Source organism: Rhinatrema bivittatum, chromosome 16 (assembly GCF_901001135.1).
Source record: "Rhinatrema bivittatum chromosome 16, aRhiBiv1.1, whole genome shotgun sequence".
Lineage (NCBI taxonomy): Eukaryota > Metazoa > Chordata > Amphibia > Gymnophiona > Rhinatrematidae > Rhinatrema > Rhinatrema bivittatum.
In genome coordinates this window covers 64,115,788-64,142,845 of record NC_042630.1, presented here as the reverse complement: position 1 = coordinate 64,142,845, position 27,058 = coordinate 64,115,788, and the positions used below count along the sequence as shown (strand labels likewise).

At 44.5% G+C, this 27,058-nt stretch overlaps 1 protein-coding gene across 1 annotated transcript in view; it reads left to right on the top strand.

Moving 5' to 3' along the window:
• The first annotated feature begins 2,699 nt into the window (after positions 1-2,699).
• LOC115077784 (extracellular calcium-sensing receptor-like) overlaps positions 2,700-27,058 on the top strand; it is a 45,691-nt gene continuing 21,332 nt past the window's right edge. The window contains exons 1-2 of the mRNA XM_029580070.1: positions 2,700-3,500; positions 19,223-19,450. Coding sequence (XP_029435930.1) covers positions 2,700-3,500; positions 19,223-19,450 — 1,029 coding nt within the window. The remainder of the gene's footprint in view (positions 3,501-19,222; positions 19,451-27,058) is intronic.

Sequence of the window (27,058 nt, the reverse complement as noted above, 5' to 3'; positions counted from 1 at the left end):
TATTTGATTAACTTAACTGGATAAATAGCCCCATGTCAATCTACCCCTTACCTACCCATAAGATATACGGCTATTTATTTTGCTGGATAAACACTTATCCCACTAAGTGACAACCACTGGGAATAGCCGGATATTCAGTGGCCACCACTTAGCTAGATGTCACTACTTATCTGGCTGAGTAGTGCTGAATATATGCCTCCTCTTGTCTAAGTATCCAATAGGCATATAGACAGAAGGTGTTTCCTTGTGGTTTGCAGGACAGTGGGCTGTGAACCAGGGAAAATAAACCTAGTCCTGCTTCTCCCACAGTTATTCCTTATGACCTTGTGCAAGAAAGTTTATCTCCCATTGCCTTAAGTATCCACTGAGATTATAAAATACTTGGGTCAGGGGTTTATTGTACGTGAAAAAATATCATCAACCACCTTAAGTCAAAATTGTTAAGGTGGTCTAGAAAAATAAATAATTATAAACAGATTTATATAAGATAGGAAGAAAGTGGAAGAAGGTGTGGGCAAATGAGGAAACTAATTAAAGTTTTATTGACTTTTAAATCAAAGGATTATTTTTTTATACTGTGCATATGATAAGGAACTGAAATAGTCTACTTTTGGACCAATGGATGTGTCTTCCTTACAGTTATTTAAAAATGAATGAGTCAGGTTATATCAATTGACATAGGGATGGAGAAGGATCAGAGTCAACAAGGAGTATCTATGAACTCAGAAAGCTTCTGAACTTGATGTGTAATGCTCTCTATTCACTCTAAAAGTTATAATTATGTAAATGCAATTATTGAGAATTTATAAATCCTTTCTTTGGCTCAGCATACAAGTTATTCTGTATAGCATAGCATAGAGAAGAAATAGGGGATGATTTTGACAGTGCAGTAGCTCAAATATATAATAATGTGCAAAAATCATTTTTAGTGTTATAAATATTCTAAAACAGGAGGTCATGATAATGGAGTCATACAGGACAGCTGAAAAGTAACATAAAAGTAAGCTGTACAAGGAACAGTCTACCAATGGGGGTGGTGGAGATAAAAACAACATCAGATTTCAGGAAAGAATAAGATAAGCAGTCATAATGCTTAGCTGGAGAGAAGAGAGGAGAATGCTGAAGATTAAGTTTGGTCAATGGTTTTCCAATAGGAAGGAAACTGCCAACTGCTCCAGGCAGGTAGTTTTTAATATGTTAAGATAAAAACAATCTCTCCCAAATTTCAAGCAATACAAATGTATTATAGTGGATGATTATCAATAAATAAGTTAAGACCATCAGAAATATGCTGCAGACAGAATAGACAATTTATTTTGCTATTATGTCTGATTCATGGCAAATTTTAATCATTTGACCTTGATGAATGTGTACTGTTTATGTATATAATTCTTTGAGAATTTTCACTATTACACATAAAATCTTAGTGGAATCCTTGGAGAAACACAGTAGTTGGGCTTGAGATATATATTTAGTTGCTTAATTTATATCAGAGCTGACCATCCCCTTTTTTAAATTAATTAAAAAGGAAGGGGAATTATGCTAATAAAGCACCTTCCAATTGGTGACACATGATGAAGGAAATTTGATTTATTCCATACAGTTTGCAGATGCGGTATTATCGTGACATATTGGCCTTCTTGTTTACCATAGAAGAAATTAACCAGAACCAGCTTCTGCTGCCAAACCACACCTTGGGCTTTCAAATTCTGGACTCCTGCTTTTCAGATGTAGTCGCCCTTCATGGTACTCTGCTTCTATTGTCTGGGGGAAAGCACACAGTCCCTAATTATTCATGCCAGACCCGGCCAGCTCTGGCAGGAATCCTTGGTGAAATTCACTCTGCACCAACTATGGTCATGGCCAGGCTACTAGGGATTTACAGGATCCCACAGGTATGAGATCCCTCTTATGACCCAATAGGTTACCACTTGCCTTAATTTCATCTGCACAGTTCTGGTGTGTCCATTATTGCACCCATGGACTTTCACGTCTTACTTTTCTTAGGCAATTAGAAGTATAAGTCCATAGATGAAATGAGGCAAAACCCAGGATGGGCTCAGTCTCTACAAATGAAATGAAAATCCTTAAGGCAGCATTCAGTAAGCATAATAATAAATGCTGGCATTTCCACATTTCCAATATTTGAACTGCATGAATATTTCCAAAAGTGAAGAAGAACAATGCTATTGTGATTATCATTAACCAAGTACAGTTGAGTCTTACAGAGAGTCCAAGGCATAGATGAGATTAGAAATGAAGCATAGGGAAGTAAAGTGACTCACCCAGGATCACATTGAAATAATCAATGGAATAGCTGGGCTAAGAATTGAGGCACAGTGAAATAAATAAAGCACTTGCATGAGCGAACTGAGAACTGAGGCATGGGGAGGAAAAATATCAAGATGAAATGGCAGGATATCTCTAGAGTATTATACTTGAACATAAGTTTCAGAAGCTTCACAAACACAGCATCCAATGCTTTCCTTAAAAGACCACACCTCTTTCTATTTCTAAATTCCATATGAAATGCTCCAATTGTCCAAAAGCTCCCATTATAATCATGTTAACAAATCTATTAATTCATTCATCATTTCCCTCTCAAGTCACTAGTCACACCCCTAAACTGCACCTTGCATATTTACGAAGGAGATGATGAATACATTTCTTTCTAGATCAGCTTCTCAGCGCTGCACCCGATGCTTAGTGATAAGTTCCAATTCCCATCTTTCCTACGGACCTTCCCTGCAGACACATTGCAGCCATGGGCCGTCACCCAGCTGCTCCTACACTTCAATTGGACATGGGTGGGGATCCTTTCTTCCAACTCAGACCTCACCAACCTGGGTAGCCAAAAGATACAGCAAGAGTTTGTAGAAAAAGGTGGCTGTGTGGCCTTCCTGGAGAAGATTGATGATCGCTACCCCAGAGAGAGGCTGGCAAAGGTAGCAAAAGTGATCTGTCAGTCCTCGGCAAATGTGATTGTGTGCAACTGTTATGAAATGCACCTCAAGCCTATTTTAGAGCTCCTCTCTTTCTGCAATGCCACCAATATCATCTGGATCTTCACTGTGGTGTTGACCCTCAACCCACACCTGTTCACAAGAGAGTCATGGAGGCTGCTCAATGGTAGTTTTATCTTCACTGGCTCCACCCGCAGCATGCCTCATTTCACTGATTTTCTCTACCACATGGGAACTTCTGCATACCAATGGGAAACCTTCACCAAGCTCTTTTGGGAAAAGGCATTTGGGTGTCGATGGGAGAGACAAAACCTAACCCAAATGGTATCCAAGAAAAACTTCATCCAATGCACAGGGGAAGAGGATTTCAAAGCAGTGGACCCAGCATTCTTTCAGTTGAATGATTTAAGCCTTTCCTATCATGCTTACCTGGCTGTTTACGCTTATGCGCATGCCCTGCACAACATGATTTTGGATGGAGCCAAGAAAGATGTTTTTGAAATTTGTATCAACATTCAAAATAAGAAGCCATGCCAGGTATGGGTAATTAAAATTTTAAGAGTGCTAACAAGGAAATAGGTTTCCAATTGGGCTTTGGAAAATGCATGCAGTTAACTCTAGGGTAGATGGTCAGAAAGAAAATTATAGGCTTTTATAATGCATATATGCTTCCAAAGGTCAGGGGAAAGACGTAATGCTTTTGTTACTATTATGTAACTGTACATTGATGAAACTGTTCAAAGGCACATGGTTAAGATCTTACAAAAGGCCACTGGAAGGTTTAAGTGTTAGAGCTGAGGTACAGGGAGGCTGTGACTCACCCAAGATTACACAAAGAGTCAATGATCAAAATGAAAGTTGAACTGAAGGACAAGTTTAGGTGACTTCTTTATGGGCAAGGACAGAATAGAAACAGTACAAAGAAAGGCATCCAAAATAGTAAGAGGTCGGCATCAAAAGACTTATAAGATGAGCTGAAGGGCCTAAATATGTATACTCTGGAGAAGAGTCAGAAGAGATATGATACAGATTTTTAACTATATAAAAGGAATTAATGATGCACAAAAATCAAACCTTTTCTGATGGAAAAAGAAAAGCTGTAGAACTAGGGGTGATGCTGATATGAAATTTTAAGGGGGGTAGGGGTAAACTCAAGAACAGCATCAGGAAATATTTCTTCATAAATAGTTGATAGATTCATGGAATGCTCACCCGAATAAAGTGGTGAAGACAAGAATGGTAATGGAATTCAAAAGGGCAAGGGGTAAATATCAAGAATCTCTAGCAGCTAGAGGATGGAAATAACAAATGGGGTAACCTCTGTTAACATTTTTCTGAATGGAGGAGCAGTTACTACCCTAATACCTTGCTGGGCAGATTGGATATAGCATTTGGGTCTTTATGTGCCATCATTAACTATGTTACTATCTTCTCTATAATAATAACATATGGGGCATAGTAAATGATGGCAGAAAAAGCATTGGCTCATCCTCTCTCTCCATCTGAAAGGAGATGACCCAATTACCAGCTATAGAAACATTACATTTTGATTATCTCACTCCTTATGTAATCAGTTTTTGTTCCTTTCTCCTTTGGTTCTCTAACTTCCAGGGCATATGAGCAGACATGGTCCCATACTTAATCCAGCACCCAGCACATGCCATGTCAGTATCAAACTGACTGCCTCATGGCCTGGAGTATTATTTAGTCTTTATTTTCTTAGCTATCCTTTCTTTTGTTCTGATTACCGCTTCTCTTGCCTTTGCACACAAAGAAATGAAGGATACATTGCTTGCAATGCTGGAACCTAGGAACCCTGCTTCTGCTACTGCCATATAATACAACAGCAGATTTATCCATTCTGCCCAACTCCTGATGCAAATCACAGGTTCAAGCTGATCCTCAGCCTCCCTCTTACCTCCCCACCACCAGGGATCATTTATATTTATCCCATGCTTTTTTAAATTTTGAAACACACCCGATTGAAATAACTCCATTGCAGTGACAATTTTGACATTAAAATACTACCACCTTCCACCACTCATTATATTTTGGTTGACAACCTATTTTTCTCTCCATATTTGTAGGGTGTAGGTGTGTTTCTAGTATTTTTAAATTGTGTAACCTATTTTGGGGTGGATTTTAAGAGTTGCTCATGTTAAAATACCCATATATATGCGATTCTGGGCTGAGCACAAGTGACATTTATTTAAAAATGGCCCAATTACATGCATATATGCCCATCCAAGACCAACTAAAAGCACAGGAAAAAGGTCCATTGTTAGGGCATGTTGGGGTTGTTCTTGGGCAGACCCAACAATTATGGGGTAGATTTTAAAAGAATACTCATGCGCGTCCATGTGCGCGCTACCAGGTGTGCACACATGGACATGCGACTTTATAATATGCACGTGCCAATGCGTGCATGTTATAAAATGAGTATCGGCGTGCGCAAGGGGATACACATTTGTGCAATCTGCTCATGCCGATGCCACGGCCTTCCGCAGTTCCCTCCCAGTCTGCTCCAATTTAGGAGCGGCCTGGGAGGTAACTTCCTTACTCCCTATACTAACCTTCTTACCCCTTCCCCTAAACTTCCCGTCCCCTAGCCCTATCCTAATCCCCCCAAATCCTTATCCTACCTTTTGCGCCTGCTTTGAGCAGGCGCAAGTGGCACACGCTGGCACTCTGCTGGCATGTGATCCCCCGGCACAGCGGCAAATGGCCGCTGTTCCAGGCACCTCTGGCCACGCCCTGTCCCGTGGACCACTATGCCCCACCCCTTCCCCGCCCCTTTCCCAAAGCCCTGGGACTTACAATCATCCCGGGGATTTACACGCATGGCCAGGCCTTTGAAAATTGGCCCAACATGCATAAATCCCTGAAAACCTACCCCAATGCGTGTAAATACTTTATTTATTTATTTATTTATTTATTTATTTATTTAAATGCTTTTAAAATATACCGACATTCATAGGACATATCATGCCGGTTCACAATCAACATTGTAAAGGAGGAAGAGGAAATTACAAATAACAGGGAGGGGGGAGGTGGAACAGTAAAGGAAAAAGGAGAGGATGGGGGTCAGGTGACAGTAAGCGCAGAAGTTGCAGGGAAGGAGAAAGGTAGTGAAGTGCTAGGGGAGAGAGAAATTGATAGGAACTGTGTTAAAAAACTGAGAATAAAAAATTAACAAATTTACAAAATCAGCAATTCCCTAGGATGCATCAACAGATTAGAAGGGGTAAGGGAATTGGAAGTGGCAGTGGAGGGGGTTATTTTAAATTATTTAAATTATTCTAAATCCAACGGCCGAAGTACACAGCAGGCTGTTAGCTTCGTATATTTACTTCTGCCTCAATGACATGTAAGTCTGCAGAAATATCTTTTTAGGTCTAAAATGACAAGGTGAGGGGGTCTGAATATTCTGGGAGAGTGCAGGCTGAAGAACCAGAGTGGTCTAGATGACATAGAGGTAGGTTGGGCATACTGGTGGACTAACTGGTAAAACTGGGATTGTCCTTCACTTGTGCATGTTTTAAAATCCATTTGTGTGTGCATTTAAGCTGACAAAGTCCTAAGGGAGATACATGAGCCATATTTGCTTGTGTAACTGCTTAAAATTAGGGGCACATATATATGTGATGGGTGCATTTTAAATTATGTGCACGCAATTGTACTAATTATTTAAAATCCCTGCGTATCCCTGCGTATGTGCATTCGTGCATGAATGGGTGCCCGTTTGCTCATTTTAAAGTTCCCGTCTTTGTGTCTATCACCACCATTGGAAGAGCATTACATATTCCCACAACCTTTCCATGAAGAAATATTTTCAGATGTTACCTTCCTCCTTAGAGTTTCATACCATAAATTTTGTTTTAAAACATATACTCTTTTGAAAAAAGTTTGCTGTTTGCTGTTTGAGATGTTTCATGGGTCAATTTCTCATGGACTTTGCTTTAGTTCTCAAAGGCAATGTATACTCATAATTTTCCTTTGAAACTTGTCATTGTCAAGGGCATCTGACTTTTGTGTTGGTACTTTATGGAAAATAAAATGCAAAGAATAGAAAATGCTATCCATGTTGTTATTTCCCTCCCCATCCTAAACACTCTCCCACGAAAACCTCTTTAATACAGCTTAAAGTCTTCATGTTGTACAGCACCATGCCTACTTTTAGCAATCTTGATGAAGGGCAATTTTCAGATTGTTGACTTAAAAGGGTAAAACACATTTTACACACATGGCTTCAAAATTGCCCAGCGAGTTGCTCTATCATATCCCCTCTCCATTTGTGTAAGTTATGTGTGTTTATCTCTTTAGGTTTTGTTTCATATGACTTTTGGGGCATATCCAGTACTATTGTGACTGCATCTCGTAGAAAGCTTCCAAGCATCTGTTTATATCATAGATTCATAGATTTAGCTACTCAAAAGCAGGTGGGATGCTGGGGAGTTATTGGAACTCTTGCACTCGGCCCACGCATGGGCCTTCTCACCTCTCCAACTCCTCTGCAGGTCCAGGGTCCGCCTCTCCAGCAGCAGCCAGAAGCTCATCCAGGCTTCGGCGTCCCGTGGCGGTAGTCGCTGGGCCTTCCTCAGTACACCAGACTTCACATGGCGCAGAGCTTATGGCTGAAGAGACTATGACCCACCATAGAGTCAATAAGAGACCGGTACTGGCACTTCCAAGAACACTTGATTCCAAGCTCGTGGGTTCAAGCTCCCACATCAAAAATTCCAAGAACATCGACGCCAATCAGATCATTGCTGTCCTGTTCAGATGCTCACACTGGAACTCGCTCTTGTTGAACGTCTCCTGGAGTTGTGCCATTCCTTCCGGTATCCCATGTTCCTCGGAGACCAGGCCAGCTGGATTACCATTGAGCACAGCATCAGGTCAACACCATGTGTGTACTAGTTTGCCTCCGTGTCTCATCCCTTGTTCCAGTCTTGTTCCAGCGTCTATTTGTTCCTGTATTCCCCCAGGTAATACCTCTTGGACTGACCTCTGTCTTCCTGACCACATTGATCGCTGCCCGGATACTGACCACATCTGACCTCTGGAAACTGACCCCTGCTGTGCCTGACCACTCTTGGACTGATCCTTGGAACTTGACCTCTGCTTTGGCTGACTACTCTCAGACTGATCCTTGGAATTTGACCTCTGCTATTACTGACCACGCCTCCTTGATTCTGGCCCTGCTCCTAGCCTTGCATTACATACACTGTACTGATCTTTCTTGATCCCTCAGGCCTCCAGTCTCGACATTGACTGTGCACCCTTGATCCTGGTGGGCACACCTTTGAACTTCCTTTCTGGGAGACCCAAATCCAAGAGGCCCAGGTCCCCAAGGGCTCCACCCGGGTGGACCGCGGGCTTCTAGTGGTGAAGCTCCAGCTAGCCTCTGTCTCCTCCTGTGCTGCGCTTCCTGGTGGCAGGTGCTTGCTGGGTCTGACCAGGGAGCCGCTCCACACTGCTCCAGAACAAGGGTCCACCTCTAAGTGCAACAGGTTGCCAAGGCCATGGACTCAGTGGAGTCTCCCGCCTCCAGGGCCCTACTGGCTCTGTCCAAGAACATCGACGAGTCTTGGAATCATTAGCCTCTTCAGTGGAGGAGCTTCATTCCCAGTTGTGAGATACAGCTCTGGCCAATCCCGTGGGCCTGTCAGCCTCTCTGCTACCAAGTGCATCATTGGCTCTCCCTGCACCTCCTCAATTCGAGGACCCTTGCCTCTGTCGAGGCTTCCTCAATCAGTGCTTCATGAAATTTGCACTGCAACCCTCCTTGTTCCTGAAGGATACCATGGAAGTGACTTTCATCCTTTCCCGCTTAGAAGGGAAGGCTCTAGCATGGGCTTCTTCATTGTGGGAATGCTCCGACCCCATGTTCTCCCAGTTATCAGAGTTTGTCACCATTTTCAAGCAGACCTTTGGAGACCCAGGTCGCCAAGCAGTAGTCAGCCATAATGTTCTCCACCTTCGTCAAGGGTCGAAAACCCTCTCCGAGTACACGGTGGAATTAAGGACCCTGGCTACTGAACTCAGGTGGCAAGAGGATTGACTGCAAGCCATCTTCCTAGATGGTCTCTCCAGCGCTATCAAAGATGAAATTGCCGTCCATGAGACTCCCACGTCTCTAGAGGACCTGATCTCCCTCATCAGGAAGATCAACCACTGACTCCGGCAATGGTGCCTAGAAGTAAAGGCCTCTCAATCTCCTACTCCACACCCAAGGCATGCCGAAAGTCCTCCACCTAAGGCTTCATTGGCACCACCACCTCCTGCTGAAGAACCCATGCAGGTTAACCGTGGGTGACTATCTCCGACGGAATATTTCTGTCGGAGGAAGGAAGGTTTCTGCCTTTACTGTGGTACCTCCGGACATCTTCCGCAGTCCTACCCAGTTCGACAGGGGAAACTGCAGTGTCTGAGCCTGGCAGGGGTCCCGAGCTTGGGCGCTACTGTCACCGGGCCCCAATATGTGGGGAGGCGAAACGCATCGCGACTCCCCAAGTATTTTACAGATTTCTGTTTTATTCGGCCTCCTAAATAGAAATGTAAACCCCCCACCCTCCTGACCCCCCAAGACTTACCAAAACTCCCTGGTGGTCCAGCGTGGAGTCCAGAAGCCATCCCTGCACTCGTTTGCCGGTTTCATCATGGCGCCAATAGCGTGTGTCACAGAGGCTACCGGTGCCATTGGTCAGCCCCTGTCACATGGTCACCGGCGCCATCTTGTGCTCCTGCCATGTGACAGGGGCTGACCAATGGCACCGGTAGCCCCTGTGACATAGTATGGGCAAAGGCGATCGGCACCATTTTGAGGGTCCGGGTCCTTTGCCCTCACTATGTGTGACATAGTGAGGGTAAAGGTGATCAGCGCCATTTTGAGTATAGGCATCGGACGGCCGGCAAGCAGGAGGTCACTCCCGGACCCCCGCTGGACTTTTGGCAAGTCTTGTGGGGGTCAGGAGGCCCCCCCAAGCTGGCCAAAAGTCCCTGTGGGTCCAACGGGGGTCCCGGAGCGACCTCCTGCACGCCGTCCGTCCGATGCCAATACTCAAAATGGCGCCGATAGCCTTTGCCCATACTATGTCACAGGGGCTACCGGTGCCATTGGTCAGCCCCTGTCACATGGTAGGAGCACAAGATGGTGCCGGTGACCATGTGACAGGGGCTGACCAATGGCACCGGTAGCCTCTGTGACACAGGCTATCGGCGCCATGATGAAACCGGCAAACGAGTGCAGGGATGGCTTCTGAACTCCACGCTGGACCACCAGGGAGTTTTGTAAGTCTTGGGGGGTCAGGAGGGTGGGGGGTTTAAATTTTTATTTAGGAGGCCGAATAAAACAGAAATCTGTTAAATACGTCGGGAGTCGCGATACGTTTCGCCTCCCCACTTATTTAACAGATAGGACAAAATAAGTTGCGGATTACAAATACGTGGAAAACAGATGCACACCCCTAAGGATTACATCCCTGTATTGATTATAGAGGGCTTAACACCATAACCCGAATAGACCGGTATCCTTTGCCCCTCATCAGCAAGTTGTTTGACCACCTCCAAGGGGCTCGGATCTTTACCAGTTGGATCTGAGGGGTGCATACAATCTTGTGCGCATCCAACCGGAAGATATTTGGAAGACCGCACTCAACACAAGGGCCTATGGCCTTCAGCCTATGTAACGCCCCCACTGTCTTTCAATGTGTCATGAATGAGATTCTCCGAGCCCTCTTGTATTCCTTTGTAGTCGTATACCTGGAAGACATCTTGATTTTCTCTAAAGATCTAGAATCACATCATGATCATGTCAAGACTGTACTTCAATGCCTAAGAGAGAACCACCTCTACGCCAAACTGGAAAAATGCATCTTTGAGCAAAACCGCTTACCCTTCTTAGGGTATATCATCTTTGACTGAGGATTTTCTATGGATCCAGAAAAACTTCAAGGCATCCGAGACTGGCCTCCAAGCTTTGCAATGCTTACTTGGTTTTACGAACCATTATATAAGCTTTATTGCTAATTATTCTACCGTAGCCGTTCTGCTCACCACCATGACAAAGAAAGGGGCTAACACCTGTTTGTGGACTCCCAAAGCACAAGCCACCTTTCAAGTGCTAAAAGAGGCATTCTGCTCCGGCCCCTGTCTGCAACATCCAGACCCAAGACGCCCATTCGTCGTAGAAGTTGACGCATGTGCTATTGGAGCTGGGATAGTATTAAGCCAATTTTCTATTCACACAAATTCTTGCCTACACAACAGAACTATACAGTCGGAGATTAGGAGCTTCTAGCGGTCAAGTTAGCCCTCCAAGCGTGGCGCCCATGGTTGAAAGGGGCGCAACACAAATTTACCATCTTTACCGATCATAAAAATCTCGAACACCTAAAAGAAGCACAACTCCTGAATCCAAGGCAAGCCCGATGGGTGCTGTTCTTCGAGCAATTCAATTTCAAACTGCTCTACTAGCCGGCCTCGAAAAACCTCTGCGCAGATGCGATCTCCAGATACTCCAAAGCTGAAGACATCCATGATGTTCCAAAACACATTATTGACCCTGCAGTGACCACTACGGTCCCTGCCAGAAAAACTGTCATTCCATGTAGATTACATGAGCGGGTTCTTAAGTGGGCCCATGATTCTAAGATGGCAGGACACCCCAGCCATACAAAAACCTTTGAGATGCTGTGGAGATTCTACTGGTATCCCAGTATGGTTCAAGACTCCCGCAACTATGTAGATTCATGCCCCATCTGTGCTCAACAGAAACCCCCTAGAGGGGGGCCATGGGGTGTCCTCCAACCACTTCCAGCTCCCACCAAACCTTGGTCAAGCATATTGATGGATTTCATCACAGACCTACAACCGTCACAGAACAATACCGTGTTCCGGGTCATCATTGACTGTTTTTCTAAAATGGGTCAATTCATTCCCCTGCGAAGCCTTCCATCGGCTCCAGAGTTGGCCAAATTGTTTCTAAAACATATATTTTGCCTCCATGGTCTCCCAAAGGAGATAATATCAGACCGAGGATCACAGTTCGCTGCAAGGTACTGGCACTCCTTGTGTAAAAAGTTCAAAATCACCTTAAATTTCATGTCGGCCTATCACCCCCAGGCCAACGGCCAAGCAGAAAGAACCAATCGGACCCTGAAGACATTCCTCTGCTCATATGTGAATGACCAACAGGACAATTGGTCCGACCTACTGCCCTGGACAGAATTATCACATAATACCCATGTCTCTGCTGCCACCAATGTTTCACCATTTTCTGTGGTGTTTGGTCAACAACCACATTTCCCGCTGCTAGTACCCCTCTCCATTCCATCACCAGCTGCTCAGTTTATGGCTCACACCATTCATCAGGTGTGGAACCAAGTTAAAGAATGCCTCAATCAGGCTGCTGATTGTTCCAAGTACACATCAGATGCACACAGACATCCTGCTCCACTCTTCCATCCTGTCCAGAAGGTGTGGCTAAGCACCCGACACATAAGGCTATGACTCCCTTCACATTGGCACCTAAGTTCATTGGCCATTTTCCAGTCCTAAGAAGAGTGGGAGCAGGGCCCTACCAATTGCAACTATCACGTGCCAAGGGTATTCACAACACCTTCCATGTTTCCCTGCTGAAGCCACTAGTCCTATCCTGGCCCTCTCGCAGAGATCCCTCACCACCTCAGATCTCCACAGAACCAGATGTTAGGGATGTGCAAAGGGACAGCATACATTACATTCGGAATTTGTATTTGTGTGGGGGGGGGATATGTTGTATTCGGCAAAGGGGGGGCCCCGATCCGTTCATGCGTTACATTCTTATTTGTTTCCCGGCTAAAATTTAATTACGTATAACCCCCCACCCTCCTGAACCCCCCCCCCCCAAGACTTACCAGAACTCCCTTGTGGTCCAGTGGGGGTCCAGGAGCCATCTACTGCACTCGGGCCATCGGCTGCCAGTAATCTAAATGGTGCGGATAGCCTTTGCCTTTACTATGTCACAGGGGCCGACCAATGGCACCGGTAGTCTTGGGGAGGTGGACTTGCCAAAAGTCACTGGTGGTCCAGCGGGGGTCCTGGAGCCATCTCCTGCACTCGGGCCGTCGGCTGCCAGTATTCAGAATGGCACCGATAGCCTTTGCCCTTACTATGTCACAGGGGCTACCAGTGCTATTGGTCAGCCCCTGTGACATAGTAAAGGCAAAGGATATCGGCACCATTTTGATTACTGGCAGCCAACGGCCCGAGTGCAGATCACTCCCAGACCGCCGCTGGACCACCAGGGACTTTTGGTAAGTCTTGTGGGGGTCAGGAGGGTCCCCCAAGACTTGCCAAAAGTCCCTGGTGGTCCAGCGGGGATCCGGGAGCGATCTCCTGCACTCGGGCCGTCAGCTGCCAGTAATAAAAATGGCGCCGATAGCCTTTGCCCTTACTAAGTCACAGGGGCTATCGGCGCCATTTTGAATACCGGCAGCCGATGGCGTGAGTGCAGTAGATGGCTCCCGGACCCCCGCTGGACCACCATGGAGTTTTAGCAAGTCTTGGGGGGGTCAGGAGGGTGGGGGGTTTGTTTAAATTCACTCCTTTAGACGGTCGAATAATTCGGTGAAGATTTGTTGTATTCGTGAGAATCGCAATACGTTTTGCTTCCCCATGAATACAACAAATATGGCTCTATACGTTGCGGATTGCCAATACATTGTAAATGAATGCACACCCCTACCAGATGCCAGTCTCCAGGTAAGAGAAGTTCTCGACATCCGTCGGTATTGAGGCATATGGGAATACCTCCTTATCCTGGGAGGGTTACGGCACCGAGGAGAACTCATGGTAACCTTCCCACAACATTCTAGATAAAGAACTCCTCAAAACCTTCCACAGGGCTCATCCTGAGAAGCCTCGCCAGCGTAGAGGGAGGCCTAAAAGGGGAGTACTGTTGCGTGCCCCGTCCGTGCTCGGCCCGCGCACGGGCCTGCTGACCTCTTCAACTCCTCTGCAGGTCCAGGGTCGGCCTCTCCAGCAGCAGCCAGAAGCTCCTCCAGGCCTCGGTATCCTGCAGCAGCGGTCGCTGGGCCTTCCTCAATGCACCAAGCATCACTCGTGGCATAGAGGTTAAGGCCCAAGAGACTCTGATCCAGCATAGAATCAATAAGAGACTTTGATCATAAGGTTGTGGGTTCAAGCCCCCACACCCGTGCTTCCAAGAACAATTGATTCCAAGCTCATGGGTTCAAGCCCCCACATCTATGAAGCCAAGAACACTTGATTCCAAGCTCGTGGGTTCAAGCTCCCATATCAAGAAATCCAAGAAGATCGATGCCAATCGGAACATCGCTATACTCTTCAGTTGTTCACCCCTGACCTTGCTCCTGTCAACAGTCCCTTGAAGTTGTGCCGTTCCATCCAGTATCCCATGTTCCTCAGTGACCGGAGACCTGGCCGGCTGGATTTCCATCGAGCACAGCATCGGGTCGACACCATGTGTGTACTAGTTTGCCTCCATGTCTCATCACTTGTTCCAGCATCTGTCTGTTCCTGTGTTCCCCCAGGTAGTACCTCTTGAACTTACTCTCTAGTACTGACCTCTGCCTTTCTGACCACATTGATCGCTGTCTGGATACTGACCACTGCCTGCCTTCTTGACCATGCCTGACCACTCTTGGACTGATCCTTGGAACTTGACCTCTGCTATTACTGACCATGCCTCCTTAATTCTGGCCCTGCTCTTAGCCTTGTCATCACAGACACTCTACTGGCCTTCCTTGATCCCTCAGGCCTCCAGTTTCACATCGACCGCGCACCCTTGATCCTAGTGGGCACACCTTTGAACTTCCTTTCTGGGAGACCCTGCGAGGCCCACCTCAGTCCAAGCAGACGGGTCCCCAAGGGCTCCACCTGGGGGGACAGCGGGCTTCCAGTGGTGAAGCTCCAGCTAGCCTCTGTCGCCTCCTGGTGGCAGGTGCTTCCTGCGTCTGACCAAGGAGCCGCTCCACACTGCTCCAGAACAAGGGTCAACCTCCAATCACAACAGGAACATGCCTCTTCCAGCACAGACCTTTTTTTTAACATAGGAGGGGTGGGGGAAAGATGGGAATGTCTGTCCTACATTCTCCAGAGCAGTGGCTAATATTGTAAACATCATATTGAGACTATGGCATAGCCTATTCCTTCCTCCCCAGTCCCATCTCTACATTTTGTTCATTCCTCATTAACTAATTCACTGCATTCAATTTACCCCTATTTATATTACAGATGTTTTGCAATGTACTTCCAAAATTCTTCTAGATTTAACTTGTTGACTCCCTTGTTCAATCCCCCCTTGTATTTGCTTTTAAGATACATATATTTTTGCATCCCCTATAAAACAGAATATATTCCAATATACAATCCCTACTTCATAATACATTGTTAATCCCTCTCCTCCAAATTCTCAAAAAATGCCATGGTTATTAGTAACACTCAACACATCACATTTATGGATGAATTTTCAAAAGACTTATGTGGGATTTATCCATGAAAATTTGGCATAAGTGCCTGTGTAAATAGCTTCTGAGTATATCAAGCAAATCTTCAGAAGGACACAAATATGTGTGTACGTTTGCTGTAGTGCAGAAAAGTGTACATAGAGGAAGAAGATATTTTGAGGGTATTGCAAGTGCATTCCAGGGTCAATAAGTTATAAATATATTTTATACATGGTGTATGCACATACATCAGCACACATGCACTCATGCATTTACACCTGCTAATCATGTCACAAAAATGAAATCTGAGTTCTCTTTTATCCAGTTTTTCTAGGGCATGTGGTGGAGGGTATAGGTGAACTGATGGAGGGACTGGATAAAGTGATGGAGGTCTGCGTCAACTGATGGAATGAGTGCTTAGAAGTATGCACACAAGTAAATATTTTCATAAGCGAGATATATGCCTAAATCAGCTAGCTTTATAAAATACCTACCTGTCTGTGAGCATAAACTGAATGTTATTACAAATATGTTGCAATTATTTTTTACTTATAATACACAGGTGTACTTTAATAAAATAAATGTAAAAACTCTGTCCATCGATGAATGAAAAAATGCATGCATACTGAAACATTCGCACGTACCTCCAGAGTGGAGATACAAAACATTTTATAAACTGTATGGCTCCCACTGCACAGTTTATAAAATACAGGTGTAATTTTAGGTGTGCCTACTAATGCGTGTCTGTGCTGAATTATGCTCAATATTGGAAATTAATCAAGGGATATATTGATTAATGGTTGAACAAAACATTGCTGCTTCACATGTTTGCAGATGCATTTCCCAGGATTTCTTTGGAAAACTTTAAACATTGGAAATAAATCAGCCTTATCTTCTTTCTGTTTATACAGTGAATTAACATATACTCTATGGGGTAGATTTTATAAATGTACGCCCACGCGTACTTTTGTTTGCGCACCAGGCGCAAACAAATGTACGCCGGATTTTATAAGATACGGGCATAGCCGCACGTATCTTATAAAATCCGGGGTCAGCGCGTGCAAGGGGGTGCACATTTGTGCACCTTGAGCGCGCCGAGCCCTGTGCGCGCTGCCCGTTCCCTCCGAGGCCGCTCCGAAATCGGAACGCCTGGAAGGAAACTTTCCTTTGGCCTCCCCCCACCTTCCCCTCCCTTCCCCTACCTAACCCACCCCCAAGCCCTATCTACACTCCCCATACCTTTATCATGAAAGTTATGCCTGCTCCAGGCAGGCGAAACTCACACACGCCGATTGGCCGCCGCCGCGCAATTCCCCGGCCCGGGAGTAATTCCGGAGGCCTCGGCCACGCCCCTGACATGCCCCCCCGGTACATCTCGAATGTCACGCCGCCCCCGGCACGCCCCCTGACACGCCCCCCCTAGCAAAGCCCCAGAACTTATGCACGTCCCGGGGCTTGCGCACGCTGCCAAGCCTATGCAAAATAGGCTCTGCACGCACAGGAGGGTTTTGAAAGGGTTACGTGCATAACTTATGGGCGTAACCCTTTTAAAATCTACCCCTATGTCTTCTCAATTCATGGCACAGATTAACCAGTCACAAACTCAGGACTTCTATAATTGGCACTTGTATATGATGTAAAACACTTTTTCTGGTGACACCCACAACATGTAGGACTCACTATGTCTCTGACATTTTCTATCTTCTATTACCATGTGTATAAAACACTGTGCTTCCATGATGAATGACCCCTATTATATTATCCCCTTTAGGTAAGTGATTATTTTATTTAAAATAATTTATTGACCCCCACTATCTACAAATCTAAGGAGTTTACACATAAACATCAAAATAAAATTAAAACAGTTCATTAAATACAATCCACACATTACAATGCCCTTTCATAGCAATTTTCTGATAGATTCTACAGTTATTAAGCTAGTCTTTTCCTAAGTTAGCTAAACCAGTTTGATAACATCAGAGACCAACTTTATTCAGCATCATATGATTCTTTGAACAATAAAGCCATTAATTTCTTACTGAAAGATAATGGTGTCTGTGGTAGTTTGATTATCACCCGGGATTGAGTTCCATAATTGTTGTTCTGCAATGATAAAGGCCTTAGTACCTGATTCGCTGAAGATTTTTAGATAGACACAAAATGGGAGAAAAGCCTTAATAAATCTGGCCCTTAGTTTGGGTGTGTTCTACATGAATGTGGTTTATTGAAGGGATGTGGCTTTTTAATCAAGCTTTTAAAGAGGGTGTAGAACAGTGAATATGAAAGACATCTCTCACATTGATAAGCGTAATGGTGACTGTGATTACTGTAATGTTTATGTAATATTTTTATTGATTTTTACTATATTTTGCTTGCTGCTGAGCTGGGAGGAGATAAGCTTCCTCCCTAACTCAGCTTGACGTGGTTTAGGAAATCTTTTGAGGATGGGGGGCTTGATATACCTTCAGTTTGCTTTTAATTCAGGTGGATGATTTGATGCTACAAATATCTTGCTATCTAGAAGGGTTGGGGGAGGATGGAGAGTCTGTCTTTCACCCACCTATGTTGTTATTCAGGCATTATTAGACAGGTAGACAAAAGAAAGCCGTCGCTTTCCCTGGGAGTAAGTAAAAAGATATAAAATTACCTTTTGGGTATCCGCTGGATATTTATGATCTGGTCTGGCCACATTCAGACACTGGATACTGGGCTTGATAGACCTTTGATCTGATCCAGAATTGCAGTTTTTGAAAATTTGTCCGATAAGTTTTTGGCAAAACTTACTGGGTCACATGAGAAGGGAAAATTTCAATTGTCCTTATAACACAGTACATATATATATATAAGAAGATGTTCCTAATGTTAGGCTAGCTGGAGCCACAGATTTATAAAATATTGGGTATCAAAATCTAGAAAGTATGGGCTGGATTTTCAAAGGGTTACACGGGCTGGGCCTGTTTTCAAAAGGCCCAGTGATGTGCATAAAGACCCGGGACACGTGTGAGTCCTGGGGCTAGCAAAAAGGGGTAGACCGGGGCGGGAGGGGGTGGGGGCATGGCCAGAGGCCTCTGCACGGCCGCCATGCCAGGGATCGCGCACTGGCAGTCAGCCAGCGGGCACAACTTACTTCAGCCCCGGGGGGGGGGGGGGGAGGGGGGGAGGTAGGGGAAGGGAAGGGAAGGGAAGGTGGGGTGGGGGGGGGTAAGCGATTTCCCTCCCAGGCTGCTCCGATTTTGGAGCGGCCTGGGATGGTATGGGGGAAGGCAGCACGGGCACGAGCTTGGTGAGCACAAGGTGCTCGATTGTGTACCCCCCTTGCACGCGCCGACCCCCGATTTTATAAAAAATTGCGTGCCAATGTGTGCGTGCCTGGTAGCAGGCGCACATGGACGTGCGTGTGTATCTCTTAAAATCTACCCCTATATGTTTAGGTGTTAACTCAGGGATTCACATATTTTCTGCTTCTATTTTATAAAAGTATGCCCATTCATTTTATCTGTTAAATAATTGTAATGTGTACATAATAACCTCAATTTATGTGAGGAGGCTGGTATTATTTAAAGTTGGCTGTTGTATGTGTGCATGTCACTTATGAAAATACTTACCTGAGCACAAACTTCCAGGCACCAGAACAATGATATCTTCACCAGTTTACCCAGACCTTCATCAATTCATCCACACATGGAAGCAGAGCTGAGCACTCATAAAGGACCTCATAAAGTCAGCATCCCTATTGAGATTATACGACTATTCTGTATAATGCCTTTCCTTCATCTCTGAATTCTATAGGTTCTCCATTACCTGCGGGATGTGCATTTTATAACAGAGTCTGGAGAGGAAGTCTACTTTGACAGAAATGGAGATGTGCCAACAATCTTTGATATAGTGAATATCCAAGTATACCCAGATGATACCAGTGAATTGATAAAAGTGGGTAGATATGATTCCAGGAAATCTCCAGGGAATGAAATCATTCTGAACATCTCTGCCATCTCATGGAACCAAAAGTATAACCAGGTGAGAAGTGAAAACCTGGGGGACACATTTAAGAATTGGCTACTTTTTGGGGTGAAAAAGAGTACAAAATGCCAGCAAGTCAGTTTTCTTGTTCATATTTGGAGCTCTGCAACATTTTTCCCATAGCCTTAATTTCTTGCAACTTCAAGAAGGGGGGAAAATAAATAGACAAAATAACAACAGCAAACTCTAGTGTATCGACTGATGAGGATGGAAAATTGTTTATTTAATTTAGGCCTTAAAAAAAGGGGGGGGGGGCATGAGGCAGAGGGATTTTATTGAGACTTCAAATACTTTAAAGGAATAAATGATGCAATAATGTTAAACCTGTTTCAGTGCAGAAGAAATTGGGAATTATTAGAAAGGGAATGGTGAATAAAATGGAAAATGTCATAATGCCTCTGTATCGCTCCATGGTGAGACCACACCTTGAATACTGTGTACAATTCTGGTCGCCGCATCTCAAAAAAGATATAATTGCGATGGAGAAGGTACAGAGAAGGGCTACCAAAATGATAAGGGGAATGGAACAACTCCCCTATGAGGAAAGACTAAAGAGATTAGGACTTTTCAGCTTGGAGAAGAGACGGCTGAGGGGGGATATGATAGAGGTGTTTAAAATCATGAGAGGTCTAGAACAGGTAGATGTGAATCGGTTATTTACTCTTTCGGATAGTAGAAAGACTAGGGGCACTCCATGAAATTAGCATGGGGCACATTTAAAACTAATCGGAGAAAGTTCTTTTTTACTCAACGCACAATTAAACTCTGGAATTTGTTGCCAGAGGATGTGGTTAGTGCAGTTAGTATAGCTGTGTTTAAAAAAGGATTGGTTAAGTTCTTGGAGTAGAAGTCCATTACCTGCTATTAAGTTCACTTAGAGAATAGCCACTGCCATTAGCAATGGTAACATGGAATAGACTTAGTTTTTGGGTACTTGCCAGGTTCTTTTGGCCTGGATTGGCCACTGTTGGAAACAGGATGCTGGGCTTGATGGACCCTTGGTCTGACCCAGTATGGCATTTTCTTATGTTTTTATGTTTTTATGTTCTTAAAACAAGATGATGGCATGAGGCTGCAAGGGAGTAAACTCAGAAGTAATATAAGGAAATTCATCTTCAAGGAAAAGGTGATGTCTACATAGAACAACTCCTAAATGGAGAGGGTGGAGGAATGATGTTAACAACATTCAAAAAGTGCATAAAAAATCATAAATAATCTTTAAAGGTAATGGAAAAGTCATAGTGTTGTGTTCCGCGACCGTGGAAGGCCACGACCATGGTCCCCTACCAGGCCCGTGACGGTGATACGTTGCGGGAGCTCCGGGGGAGGCCTCTGATCCTGGCCCGTTGCTTCGGCATGGGACCCTGTGATGCTCGCCGGAGGAAGAACAATCCCTGCTCCTCCCCCGTGGCGTCCAGCAGAGTTTCTCTCCGCCGAGAGAATCCAAGATGGCCGCCACCATCTTTAGGTGCCAGGCCGCGCCTCCTCCTCAGATTTAAAGGGACCTGATCCCTTTAACCACACTCACCTGTTCCATGTGAGCCAGAGCAGAGGAAGGATAAAAGGAGGCTTCCTCTGCTCATTCCTCGACTTGGCAACTTTTGGGTTAGTCAGGTCTGCTTGCTTCGGTGAGTTTTCTAGTGTCTTGAAGCCTTGTTCCTGTCTCGTCTTGGTGTTCCTGGTTCCTGACTTAGGATCGGCTAGCGGTGATTCCTGGTGTGTGACTTCGGATCGGCTAGCTGTGATTCCTGATGTTTGACTTCAAATTGGCAAGCGGTGATTCTCTGGTGTGTGACTTCGGACTGGCAAGTGGTGATCCCTCGGTGTGTGACCTCGGACTGGTAAGCGACGACCCTCTGGCACTTGACTTTGGACTTCTTCTTGACCATCATTTCCAAGGGCCCACCTAAGTCCCAGCGGCCTGGGTCCCTATGGGCTCCTCCCGGGGGGGACCGCGGGCTTCCAGCGGTGAAGCTCCAGTCAGCCCTTGCACCGAACGCTCAACTTCTTGAGCTCTCAAAGGTCCATTTAAGTCCCAGCGGTCCGGGTCCCTACGGGCTCCTCCTGGGGGGACCGCGGACTTCCAGTGGCAAAGACACGCTTCCTTTCCTCGATGTCATCACTCTTCGTCTGCCTCCACAGTCGCCTCTGTCTCCAGTGCCGAGGGTCAGCTGGTCACGTCTTCTGTTCCTGCCTCGCCATCCGACGGGAGAACCTACGGATCTTCCTCCTAAGGTATACCATCCTCCCGTCAGCCCAAGGGTTCACAAGCCTGAGCATAACACAGAGGATAGGAGATATTGTCTCTGGAAAGAAATACGACGAGTGAGACAATCAAATTTGCAGATGATACAAAATTGTTCAGAGTAGTTAAATCACAAGCAGATTGTGATAAATTGCAGGAAGACCTTGTGAGACTGGAAAATTGGGCATCCAAATGGCAGATGAAATTTAATGTGGATAAGTGCAAGGTGATGCATATAGGGAAAAATAACCCATGCTATAATTACACAATGTTAGATTCCATATTAGGAGCTACCACGCAAGAAGGAGATCTAGGCATCAAGGTGGATAACACATTGAAATCATCAGTTCAGTGTTCTGCAGTCAAAAAAGCAAACAGAATGTTGGGAATTATTAGAAAGGGAATGGTGAATAAAACAGAAAATGTTATAATGCCTCTGTATCGCTCCATGGTGAGACCGCCTCTTGAATACTGTGTACAATTCTGGTCGCTGCATCTCAAAAAAGATATAACTGCAATGGAGAAGATACAGAGAAGGGCTACCAAAATGATAAGGGGAATGGAACAGCTCTCCTATGAGGAAAGACTAAAGAGGTTAGGACTTTTCAGCTTGGAGAAGAGACGGCTGAGGGGGGATATTATAGAGGTGTTTAAAATCATGAGAGGTCTAGAATGGGTAGATGTGGATCAGTTATTTACTCTTTCGGATAATAGAAAGACTAGGGGGCACTCCATGAAGTTAGCATGTGGCACACTTAAAACTAATCGGAGAAAGTTCTTTTTTACTCAACGCACAATTAAACTCTGGAATTGGTTGCCAGAGAATGTGGTTAGTGCAGTTAGTATAGCTGTGTTTAAAAAAGGATTGGATAAGTTCTTGGAGGAGAAGTCCATTACCTGCTATTAATTAAGATGACTTAGAAAATAGCCACTGCTATTACTAGCAACGGTAACATGGAATAGACTTAGTTTTTGGGTACTTGCCAGGTTCTTATGGCCTGGATTTGCCAATGTTGGAAACTGGATGCTGGGCTTGATGGACCCATGGTCTGACCTAGTATGGCATGTTCTTATGTTCTTATTATGTTCTTATGCAAACTGATTAAAAGATTAGAAAAAGAAAGAGTAGGACTAAATTATCAGTTTTCTCAGTGGAGAAAGGTAAACAGTGAAGTGCCTCAGGGACAGGTGCTTTTGAATATATCTATAAATGATCTGGGAAGGGGTACAACATGTGGGGTTTATAAATGTGCATTTGACACAAAATTATTCCAAGTTGTTAATTGTAGATTAAATTTGATATGGACAAGTGTAAAGTAATGCACATAGAGAAAAGAAACCCACACTTTAGTTACGTGATGTTAGTTTCTATATTAGGAGTTACCATCCAGCAAAAGGATGTGGACATCATCATGGCCAATACTTTGAAATCCTATGCTCAGTGTGAGGCCTCAGTTAATAAAGCAAACAGAATGTTAGCAAGAATCGCTCAATGCTGAGACATCACCTAGAGTATTGTGTACAATTCTCATTGGTGCATCTCAAAAAAGGTATAGTTGAACTGGAAAAAGGTACAGAGAAAGGTAACCAAAATGATAAAAGGATCAAATTGATCCCCCTATAAGGAAAGGCTAAAAAGATTTGTGGTGTACACCTTGGAGAAGACATAGCTATGGGAATATGAAAGAGGTCTACAAAATAATGAGTGGTATAGATCGGGTAAATGTGAATGAATTATTTGCACATTCATAAAATATACACTCCATGAATTCAGCAAGTAGCACATTTAAAACAAATTGGAGAAAATCATTTTTCACTCAATGTGCAATTAAGCTCTGGATTCATTGCTGGAAGATGTAGTAAAGGCAGTTAGCATAGCTGTGTGCAAAATAGGTTTGGGCAAGTTTCTAGAGGAGAAGTCTAATCAGGTAGACTTGAGGAAAGCCACTACCTATCCATGCTGATTGAGAGCTTGCTTAAAGTGTAGTCTTCTCCCTTTCATATTACTTGTAATAAAGCTTTGTAGATTCATCAGTCTGAAATGGAGTCCTGTATATTTTGTCAGTGAGTCACAAGGGAAAAACCCAAACACCCTACAAACTTGAAGAGTTTTCTTGTTCTTACATCAATTCTTTGAGATCATTATCATACCAATCTACAAGTTCAGAACTACAGAGAATGCTGAATTTGCAAGATGATTGAGTACTTATATGTTATTCTTCATTTTTAAATCAATTGTTAGTATTAATTTCCATCTATTGTGGGATTAATATTCAAAACTGGCTGGTTAAGTAATTTAGCTGGTTAGAACTTATCCGGCTAAGTTACAATGTATATTCATTGGCACGGCTATGCCTCTGAATATATGCATATAACTGAGTGCTTAGCAGAATGTCTATTGGGCTAAAGGGTAGATTTTAAAAGTCTTGCAGGTGCACTTACATGTGTAAGTGGGCCACATGAGAGCTACATGAATGTAAAATAGCTGGGAAGGGTGCATGTATATTGATGTATATGTGCCTCTAATTTTCCTCAGCTAGTGCACATAATAGGAGAGAGAGAGAGAGAGAGAGAGAGACTCTTTATAAAGCTCAATCTGATACTCCATATATTACTCCTGTGGTAATTCTGTGCAAAAAAAATTTTAAATTCTGCGCACAAAAACTTAAAATTCTGCAAACTTTATATTGGTCAAAAAAAGCCAATTTACATGACAGTCTTTAAGTAATTATATTTTACATTAATACAGAAAAAAGTTATTACTTAAAGATGCTGAATTTATTTTGAGCAGAATTTCCCTAGAAATTCACTGTAAGAGTGTCCCTTCCATTTGCTCTCCCTACTCCCCTGGCCACTTTGCCCTCTCAGGCTCTAACTCCTCCACCTGCCAGTATCTCTCCCCTCCACCTCTAGGCTCAACCCCTTCCACTCTATCGCCAGTACCAGAGTTTGACCCCGTTCTCAGTACTGTCCCTCACACTCTCCCTCTGTCCCTCCCTCTCTCACACACACATGCTCCCTCTCTCTAGTATACATACACACACCCTCATACAGGCTCCCTCACTCTCTCACACACACACACACACATATCCCCTCATACAGGGCCCTCTCTCTTGCATATACACACCCACACAAGCTGCCTCTCTCTCTCACATACATCCTCACACAGGCTACCCATGTCTCTCTCTCATGCACCCCTTCACATAGGCTCTTTCTCACACATACACAATCCCTTCACACAGGCTTGCACCCTCACATACACACGATCCCTTTTTCATACACACGAGCTCCCAATCTCTTACACACATACACACTCCTTCACAATCTCCTCATATAGTCTCCCTCTCTGAAACCCACAAGCATACCCCCATACCCTCTCTTACCTCCCATGCTTTCTCTCACTCTCCCCCTCTCACACACACATTCTCTCTCTCTCACTGGCATCCCCACCCCCCTTACCTTCCATGCACGCTCTCACACCCTCCTGCTCTTTCTCACCCTTCCCTCTCTCCCCCACTCATTCTCTCTCACTGGCATGACGTGAACAGAGTGTGTCCCACATGTGTCTTGGGACGTGCTCTGTTCACAGTGAAGATGAAGGCCCGGTCACGCTGTTTGAGGTGAAAAAGGAAGGCCCCTGTGTGCCATGAATGGAGTGTGCTCCGCTCGCAGCGAAGATAGAAGGCCCCCGTGTGCCGTGAATGGCTCGCCTGGGCCTTCATCTTCGCTGCAAACGGAGCGCGTCCCACGGCACACACAGGATGGACTCCGTTCATGGCATGCTGGGTCTCCTCTGCTATTTTCTGCGCAGAATTTGTCAATTCTGCACAGAAAATGGCAATTCTGCGCAAATTGTAAGGAGGCATTTTGAATCGAGGTGAGTTTCTGGGAGGTGGGTTGGGGTTTAGGGGGGGTGCTACAGACACATTTGGAGATATTTATTGTAAAATAGACATCATTAAATAATTTTAGACCTTATAAGTGATGAAAATTCTAACAAGAGGAGTTTATGTGTACTCTGTATTTATATCTTAGCATAACATATAAATACCCTATACATATAGGTTATAAAAGAGCGTGAATTTTTCTGCACAGCAAGATACACACATTTATGGGCACACACACAGCCCTTTTAAGACCTACCTTTACGTTTAGTTTCCTTTATGGCATATCTAGCTTAACTGTACAACTTATGTGGCTAAGTCCAAATATTGGCAGTTAGCCACATAAGTTGTACAACTAACTTGCTCTACCTAATCCACCCACTGCCCATCCAGAACTTGTATGGCTAACCTTTTCATCATATAAGGGACTTATTAGCCCAGTGGCAGCCACTGAACATGGGCATCTATTTAGTGGCCACTACTTAGCTGCATTAGTCCTATCTGGCTAAATAGCACTTCATGCACTTTGAATATTGACCTCAGTATTTTTCATGATCTGTTTTCTCAGTAACCTATGCTGGATTGTTGCACCTTTGTCTATTCCTAGATATTTATAAATATCTTCCTGCTCATGTTCTTTTAGGTTGCATTCTTCAGCCAGACACAAGTTTTCAGTCTTATTTCATTTTCTTGTATAGAGTGACAAAAAGGTGCCTCCAAATGGTGAATCAATTATGTCCCTCTCTGCCTCCTTGAACATTCAGACAATGCTGCTTGAGGTGCTTGTCTTTTGTACTTGGCCATAGAAGCATTTGTGTGCTTTTTCCTTTATGTTTGTGTATCAGTACCCAATACCATACAATTTGGGGCCTAAGTTGGGTGATGTCTGAATCCAATTTCCCTCCTCCCACCATCAAAGCCAACAGCAATGATGAAGTTGTTTCAAAAGCATCAAGGCTTATTGGTTAAGCCCCCTGCATCTCCTCTCATCCAGGGTGTACATATTCAGGTCCCTCAGCCTCTCGTCATAAGTCTTCCAATACGGCCTTCGTTATCGGCCCGCCATAGAAAAAAAAATCCCAAACCCACCCCAACCCTTCAAATTTAATTAATTGCAAACCCTCACCATCCCGATCCCTCAAGACTTGCCCGATCCCCCAAAAAAACTTTCCGAAAGTCCCTGGTGGTCCAGCAGGATCCCGGGAGTGATCTCCCCCTCTCGAGCCATCGACTGCCAGAAGTAAAAATGGCTCTTTGCCCTTACCATGTGGCTCTTTGTCCTTACCATGTGACAGGGGCTACCAGTGCAATTGGTCGGCACCAATCATATGGCAGGAGCCAATGGGTGGGTTTGGGTTTTTTTTTTTAATGTGCCCTTTCCCCCCCCCCCCCCAAAAAAAAAAATGATAGGAAAACCACACAAAATTTTGTGGGTTTTCCTTTCATTTTGTCAGCCCCCCAATATGCAATGAAATA